Below are 8,443 nucleotides of genomic sequence, written 5' to 3'. Positions count from 1 at the left end.
GGGAACGTCCCCAGGGCTCAGTGTGGCGTTCCCCAGGCAGCCCCCTCGTTAGTTTAATTGGAGAAGGGGGAGGGTGAAGCTCGAGTTAGATAACGACGTTCGAGAGCTGACTATAAATGCAGGCAGAGAGATGGGAGAGCTGCATCTCTGGGCAGAAGGACAGAGCTATGGAGCACATGCAGATCTCAGCTACAGGGGTGTAGAGACAGAACCAGCCTGGGTAAGTGAGAGAGATTCATGTCGGGCTGGACAGATAACAAGAGTCAAAAGCAAATTCACTGCCCAGATTTGATCTAATCCTTCGTGAGGTAAATCTTCCATCTCCTCCACTGAGACTTTGCCTGACTGGCGGCTGAGTGAAAAGCAGAAATGGCCGGATCTGGGCTCAGGGCTGATCTGGCACATTCACAAAGGGGCGAGGGAAGTTTGTGCCTTTGCTCTGTCGGCGCGAAGGGGACGGCGCACTCCTGGGACCGTCAGCTCAGCAGACTGGTTTCTCAGTCCGGAGATCAGCGCAGGTCTACGCCCTCGGGGACTTTGTTTTTTGTTATTTTGCTGCCGTTTCTGCACTTCCTTTTTCTGTGGCTCAATTTCTCTCCTTTCTGGTGGTTTTTGGGCCTGTCCTTCACATTTCCTTTCACACCAATCTCCCAACCCTGGGGCACAAAGTGAGCCTCACGCGGCTAGAAAAGTGCTCCCGAATCTCCTTCTCTGCAGGTAAAACCCTGCAGCACAAAGGGTGTTTGGGCCGCGCCCCAAGAGCCATGTTTGCTCATTCCCAGGTTCATCACTCAGCTGGGGGAGAGGGGAACACGTCGCTGTGTCCAGAGTGACTCAGACCGACTGCAGGGCTGGGCCAAAAGAAGTTGATGAGGGTCAAGAAGGATAAGTGCAGCGTGCAGGAGAATCCCAAGTGCTGTTGCAGGCTGGGGAGTGACCGGCTCAATAAGAGAGCGGCAGAAAAAGACCTGGGGGTGATAGGAGCAGAGAAGGAGCCGTGTGAGTCTACACACTGTCAAAACAAAATACCGGTCAAGCAGCACTTTAAAGACTCACAAAATAATGTATTAGGTGATGAGCTTTCGTGGGACAGACCCACTCTGGGGGTTACAGTGGAGGAGAGGCTGGATGTGAGTCAAGTTCGTGCCCTTGCAGCCAAAAAGGCGAACGGCATCTTGGGGTGTGTCAGGAGGAGCATTTCCAGCAAGTCCAGAGCAGTTATTTTGCCCCTCTGCTCGGCACTGGTGAGGCCACACCTGGAGTCTCGTGTCCATTTCTGGGCTCCCCAGCGTAGAAAGGACGTGGATGGGTTGGAGAGGGTCCAGCGAAGGGCAACTGAAAATGACTGCGGGGCTGGAGCACATGAACCACGATGAGATGCTGAGGGATTTGGGCTTATTTAGTTTGCAGAAGAGAAGAGTGAGGGCGGATTTGACAGCAGCCTTCAGCTTCCTCACGGGGGCTTTAAAAAAGATGGAGAGAGGCTGTTCTCGGCAGTGGCAGATGACAGAACAAGGAGCAACGATCTGAAGTTGCAGAGGGGGAGGTGAAGGTTGGCTATTACGAAAGCTATTTCACCCGGGCGGTGGTGAAGCACTGGGCTGTGTTACCTCGAGAGCTGGTGGAATCTCCATCCCTAGAGGTTTTTAAGTCCCAGCTTGATGATGGTGATTTAATTGGCTGGGATGATTTAGTTGGGTTTGGACATGCTTTGGGCAGAGGGCTGGACCCAATCACCTCCTGAGGTCTCTTCCAGTCCTAGGATTGTATGAGTGACTTGGCCGAGCTCTTCCTTAACCTGCGCCTTGTTGTAACAAAACCAAACAGCAGAAACGTGGCACTTTAAAGACTAACAAATTGATTTATCAGGTGATGAGTTTTTGTGGGACAGACCCACTGCTTGAGCTCTGCCTTGTTGTGAAATGGAGACTCAGCTTCCCCAAGCTGACATTGTCAAAGGGAATTTGCAGGTGAGCTGGTGAGGACCAGGAATGTCTGTGCTGTGGGACGTTGAGTTCTGAGAGTTCTGAGTTGGAAAAAAGGAAAATGAATTATCACCATTTCCCACACAAGTAAAACTCCGGGGTAGCAGGGTTTTGGCCTCTACCTCAAAGCCCATCTTCACTTCTTCTTCCTCACTCTGCAACAGAGGTCAGAACATCTGTCGCCCAACAGGACCTAGGAGCAGGGGTCTCACTCCCTTCCCAGGGGACTTCTGCTCCGAAATCAGTCTGACCCCACTGACAGTCTCTCTGCCGGGTTTTGCATTCAGAAGGAAGTGCCTCGGGTAAAGCTGATTCCCCTTTTCAATCAGTGGTATTGTATTTTAATCAACCTGCTTTTGGTAGGATGGGCGGACTGGTACGGTCATGTGGTCTGACCTGAATGACAAATCAAAACAGCTCTAATAATAATGTGGAGGGAGGAAGGGAAGTTAAGGGCAATTTTCTACCCTGTGCTGTGCAGGAGGTCAGATTAGAGAGGTTCTAATCAAGCTCTCTGGTGCGAAACCCAATGAAATGTTGTTATCTCTCTGTTTTCTTGTACTCTCCCATCGCTCTGTCTCCTCCATCGGTTGTCTGTAGTTGTACCTGGAGAGTGTTAGGCCTTCAGGGAAGGCAGGGTCTCCCAGTTCTGTGTTTGTGCAGTGCCTAGTGCAGAGGAGGTCTGGCTCCCAGTGTCGATGTGTCCTGTGGCTGCTTGGCTCCACCACAATAACACCAAAGATAAATACGAGTAATAAACAGTACAGGTATTGTTATTGTTTCAAAGGTTTGTAACCCAGAAATATTCATCAAAGACAAAAGACACAGGTGTGACCCCTTAAAGAGACCAAGGGACTCCTGTGTTGTAAGTCAAGCATTTGATTGAGGCGTGGTCAACCCTTGAAAGAAGGGTGACCATAGCTTCATGGGTCAGAGGTGGGCAAAACCCACGTCCTTGACTAAGAGAACTATGCTGCAGAGCCCCAAAGAGTGGCCATCCTTGTGCTGACGGAAGAATGGTTCCCTCGACACATCACCTCTCACTTGGGGAGGTCATATTTCTACACTCACAGAGAACTTTCTCCTGGCGTAGCTGGTGCCGTGCTGCTCGGGCCATGGCCAGGAACCTGCCCACTGCAGTTTCCATCGTGTAGACGTAGCGTCAGGCTTTGCAAAAGGGGGGAATAAGCAGCTTCGCACAACGTGATTTTTTAATCGCGACAGATCATTTTAACAGCTGTTTGTAAACCTTTTCAATTATTACCACCTGAAGTGTTCAGTTTTGGAATGACCCTAGACATTGAGATTGGGAATCAAAGCAGCGTGACTGGTAAAACACCAACTGTGAACACCCCGTCAGTCTGTGTGAAGGAAATAGCCTGAACTCAAATGAGGAAGTTCCCAAGTAGCATTTGTCCTACTTTACCAAGCTGTAAGTTTCAGTTTTCAGTGGAAATAGTTTTTCATCATTGTTCACGCATGAGGTGAAATGTACATGAATCATGTGTTGGGATTTCCTAATAAAAACACAAATTCTTGTGTGGGGAGAGGTGGCTCTGTTGGAAGGTGGGGGTAGGGTCCACAGTGACCTAAAAGATTTGGAAGACTGGGCCAAAAGAAACCTGATGAGGTTCAGCATGGAGAAGTGCAGAGCCCTGCCCTTGGGATGGAAGAATCCCAAGCATTGTTACAGGCTGGGGACCGACTGGCTAAGTAGCAGTGCAGCAGAAAAGGACGTGGGGATTACAGTGGATGAGAGGCTGGATGGGAGTCAACAGTGTGTCCTTGTAGCCAAGAGGGCTAACGGCACATTGGGGTGTATTAGGAGGAGCATTTCCATCAGATCTAGAGAAGTTATTGTTCCCCTTCATTTGGCACTGCTGAGGTTTTAAGAGGAGGGCGAGGGGCTGCTCTCAGTAGTGACAGATGGCAGAACAAGGAGCAATGGTCCCAAGTTACAAGGACGTGGGGGGAAGGTGGAGGTTGGATATGAGGAAAAACTCTTTCCCTGGGTGGTGGTGAAGCACTGGAATGTGTTACCCAGAGAGGTGGTGGAATCTCCATCCCTAGAGGTTTAAAGTCCTGGCTTAACAAAGCCAGGACTAGGGTGATTTAATTAGGGTTGATCCAGCTTTGGGCAAGGGGCTGGACTAGCTGAGCTCCTGAGGTCCCTTCCAGACCTGGGATTCCGTGATTCTATGATTCTAACCCAGGGGTTCTTGAAATGGGTGTTTGGGAGCCGTCAGCCCCCACACAAGCCCTGCTTTGCCTCCAGTATTTATGGCTGGTTCATTATCTAAAAATGCCGGTGGTGGAGACGGGGGGAGGCAGGAGGAGGTTTCTGTGGGAAAGGGGCTGCGAGTACCAACGCTGGAGAACGGATGTTCTTAGCCTCACAGTAAAAACCCTTAAAAGTGCAATCACCCAGCACTTGGCTGGGACACTGGCAGGATGTGAAGCCAAACCCCAGAAAGTGGTTTTTGTTCTTCCTCTTCTCCTGCTATTGCTACTGATTTCCTGCCCCCCAATGGGATGTGAGAGTAGCAGGCAGTGAAGTGAACAGCAAAGGTTGATCTTCTTTTTAGGACACTCATTTCAGTTTGGGTTTGATGGAAAATTGATTTTGTGACCAAATGAACTTTTTCAAGACAGGTGACTCGACTTCCCATGGAAATTGTACATCTTTGACAAACGGAAACACCATTTTGGCTTCAAAACAAAAAGCAGTTAAGTAGCACTTTAAAGACTAGCAAAATAGTTTATGAGGTGAGCTTTCATGGGACAGACCCACTTCTTCAGACCAGAGCCAGACCAGAACAGACTCAATATTTAAGACACAGAGAACCAAAAACAGTAAGCAAGGAGGACAAATCAGAAAAAGATAATCAAGGTGAGCAAGTCAGAGAGTGGAGGGGTGGGGGGGAAGATCAAGAATTAGATTGAGCCAAGTATGCAGATGAGCCCCTGTAGTGACTCAGAAAGTTCCCATCACGATTGAAACCATGTGTTAATCTGCTGAATTTGAATATAAAAGTCAGCTCGTCCACTTCTCTCTCTAAAACGGTGCAATAATGTCTCTTCAGTAACACACATACCTTGAGGTCATTGCCAGAATGCCCCATTCCATTAAAATGTTGACTAACTGGTTTGTGGATCTGGAGTGTCTTGATGTCTGTTTTGTGCCCATTGACCCTTTGTCTAAGGGAGTTAGAAGTCTGTCCAATATACAAAGCATCTGGGCACTGTTGGCACACGATGGCATATATGATGTTAGGAGACGAGCATGAGAAAGTGCCCGTGATTCTGTGAGTAACCTGGTTAGGTCCAGTGATGGTGATTTGCTCACCTTGATTATCGTTTTCTGATTTGTCCTCCTTGCTTACTGGTTTTAGTTCTCTGTGTGTTAAATATTGAGTCTGTTCTGGTCTGGCTCTGGTCTGAAGAAGTGGGTCTGTCCCACGAAAGCTCCTCACCTAATCAACTATTTTGCTAGTCTTTAAAGTGCTACTTGACTGCTTTTTGTTTTGATAGTGTACAGACGAGCACGGCTTCCTCTCTGTTGCCATTTTGGGTTAAAATTGAAAATTTCCAGTTTTGGGAGTTTCTGTTCCCATGAAAAGGGAAAGTGTGGTATGAACACACCCCCTGAATGCCCCCATTCATGTTCCTACACGACTGTTTTCTAGTGTGCCCAAGACCACAAATCCCCCTGAGATTTCATCCCTTGGGGTCCTCTGAAAGCGCTGCCCAGCTCTGTTTGAATGGCTCAGGGACAGCTGGGTGAAGAGTGGGATACTAGGTTTGATTATTCAGAGAATCACAGAGTCAGAGAACCCTAGAGCTGGAAGGGACCTCAGGTGGTCATTCAGTCCAGCCTGCTGCCCAAAGCAGGACCAACCCCAAGTAAATCATCCCAGCTGGGGCTTTTATTGGGATGAATTGACACAGACCCAGCAGTGGCTCATTTCATAGATCCCAGCCCAGTGGGGGGCAAACTGCAGTTGTCCGGCTGCACCCGGCTCGTCAGGGTCATTCCCTGGGGGCTGTGAGAGCTTTAGCTGAGGTTGACCATCCACACGCCTGGCTCCCAGATCTCCCACTGGCTGTGGTTGTTAGTTCTCAGCCAATGGGGGCTGCAGGAAGTGGCCCAAGGCCCGAGGCCCAAGCTGCCTCCCACAGCTCCCACTGGCTCAGGACGGTGAATCGTAGTCAGTGGGAGCTGCGGGGCCAGGCCTGTGGACAGTCAGCACCAGCAAAAGGGCTTGTGGCCCACCTGTGGGTGTCCCTGAGGGGCTGGGTGCAGCCTGCTGGCCACAGGTTGTCCACCGCTGGTTTAGCCTGAAGTCCTGCGTGACACAGGCCTTAGAACCTCCCCGGACCAATCCAGGCTGGAAGAAGAGCAGGTGTGTGAGGGGGAAAACTCAACCTGGCTTTAAAAGCGGCAGGTGATGGAGCAGCCCCTGAGCCTCACTGTGAAAGACGTCCCCGTTGCTCCGGGTTGGAACTTCTCTCGCTTCAGAATTCAGCTGATGGACGGTGTCAGACGGGTTGAAACTCTCTCGTCCAGCAACTTCCCGCGTCTGGCAGGACCATGGATGCTTCTGGGCCAGGGATCTCCAGCTGTGTGGGTTGCAGCACAGCCCTGCTGCTGGCAAGGAGCCCCTGCTGGAATCCTATTCTGGGGAGCGTGGGGGGCAGCCATGGGGCGGGCAGCCAGGTCAGGGAGACCCACTGCTGGGAGCCTGGCTGGGGTTGGGGAGCGTTACTGTGGGGAGCCCAGCCCCAGCTGGGAGCCCTGCCAGCAACCCTGCAGCCTGGGACCTCAGCCAGGGCAGGGGGAACCCAGCAGCCCTGTGGGGGAGCCCTACAGGAGTGTCCCCCCCTCCAGGCAGCCTGGGGGACAGACCTCCCTGACCTCCCCTCACCTCCCCTCGTCCACTATATCTCCTCGTTCGGGTGCTGGACGAGGGTGTTGGGCTTTGTTGGCTACATCACAGAGCCCATTATTAGAGACCTGTTTCTCATGTAGGTATTTAAACTTATTTCCCCCACAACATTGAGGCTTTCGGCCTCCGTGGGATGCAATCTAATAATAAAGATATCAAAGTTGAGAGGTGTGGTAAAAAAGATCTCTTGCAATGGATGTCTGACTTCTGTCTTTCTTTCTTTCTTTCTTTCTTCGCAGACCCCCGGGCTCACGATGGAGCAGGAGAACCACACCCGAGTGCGGGACTTCATCCTTGTGGGATTCCCAACCATCCTGGAGCTGCAGGTGCTGCTCTTTGTGGTGTTCCTCACCATGTACCTGCTGACCCTCCTGCAGAACATGGTCATCATCACCCTGATCTGGACCAACCTCCATCTCCACAAGCCCATGTACTTCTTCCTCAGTCACCTCTCCTTCCTGGAGGCTTGGTACATCTCGGTCACCGTCCCAAAGCTGCTGGTGAATTTCCTGGTGGTGAATAAGAGCATCTCCTTCCTGGGCTGCATGGTCCAGCTCTACTTCTTCCTTGCCCTGGCGGGCACTGAATGTGCCCTCTTAGCTGTCATGGCCTATGACCGCTATGTGGCCATCTGTATCCCTCTTCGATACCCAACCATCATGAGCCACCGGCTGTGCCTGCAGCTGGCGGTGGGCTCCTGGCTGACCGGCTTCCTCATGTCCACACTGAACATCTTCTTCATCGCCCAGCTGTCGTACTGTGGCCCCAACGTCATCAACCACTTCTTCTGCGACATCTCCCCATTGCTCAACCTCTCCTGCTCTGACATGACAGTGGTAGAGAAGGTGGACTTTGTCTTTGCCTTGGTCGTCCTCCTCATCCCCCTCTCCATCACTGTCACCTCCTACATGTGCATCATCGGCACCATCCTGCGCATCCCCACCGCCCAGGGCAGGAGGAAGGCCTTCTCCACCTGCGCCTCCCACCTCACTGTGGTCATCATCTTCTTCTCAGCCGCCTTCTTCATGTACGCCCGGCCCCAGAGGATCCAGTCTTTCGACCTCAACAAGCTCGTGTCCGTGGTGTACACCATTGCCACCCCCATGTTGAACCCCTTCATTTACTGCCTGAGGAACCAGGAGGTGAAGGGGGCATTAAGAAGGATGCTGGGTGTCAAGAGTGCTGACCCCAAGGTCTCCAGCAGTGACCACTAGGCTACTGTAGATTCGTCAGATCCAGCGAGCACATTATCTATAAGTCATTGGAAGGTGTCAAGGGCATTGCATAGCCTGAAAGGGGGAACCTGAAACTCGTGCAACCCACCATGTGCACTCAAGGCTGGACCTCTCCTTGGCTGACTCATCCAGAGGTACTTGCCATTATCTCTAGGTTAAATCTGAGATGGAAATGAAATGGGTGTGTCCCAGTTTCTCCGAAAGTTGATCCATGCTTGGAATTTGGATGAGTTACAGCATTTAACTCATGGTGGTCCACGCCAAAGCACATTTCTCC

At 51.2% G+C, this 8,443-nt stretch overlaps 1 protein-coding gene across 1 annotated transcript; it reads left to right on the top strand.

Annotated features, from left to right (window-relative positions):
* The first annotated feature begins 7,185 nt into the window (after positions 1 to 7,185).
* LOC142004975 (olfactory receptor 6B1-like) lies at positions 7,186 to 8,145 on the top strand. Its single transcript, XM_074982649.1, has one exon. It carries the CDS (start codon positions 7,186 to 7,188, stop codon positions 8,143 to 8,145), a length of 960 nt encoding a protein of 319 aa, XP_074838750.1.
* Positions 8,146 to 8,443: the final 298 nt, after the last annotated feature.

Source organism: Carettochelys insculpta, chromosome 32 (genome assembly GCF_033958435.1).
Source record: "Carettochelys insculpta isolate YL-2023 chromosome 32, ASM3395843v1, whole genome shotgun sequence".
In the NCBI taxonomy this organism is placed as follows: Eukaryota; Metazoa; Chordata; order Testudines; family Carettochelyidae; genus Carettochelys; species Carettochelys insculpta.
The sequence above is the reverse complement of the archived record's forward strand: the minus strand, read 5'-3'. Positions and strand labels throughout refer to the sequence as shown.

What these genes read in the sequence shown, in the direction of transcription:
- LOC142004975 (XM_074982649.1), top strand. Translation starts at nt 7,186, where the DNA reads ATGGAGCAGGAGAACCACACCCGAGTGCGGGACTTCATCCTTGTGGGA.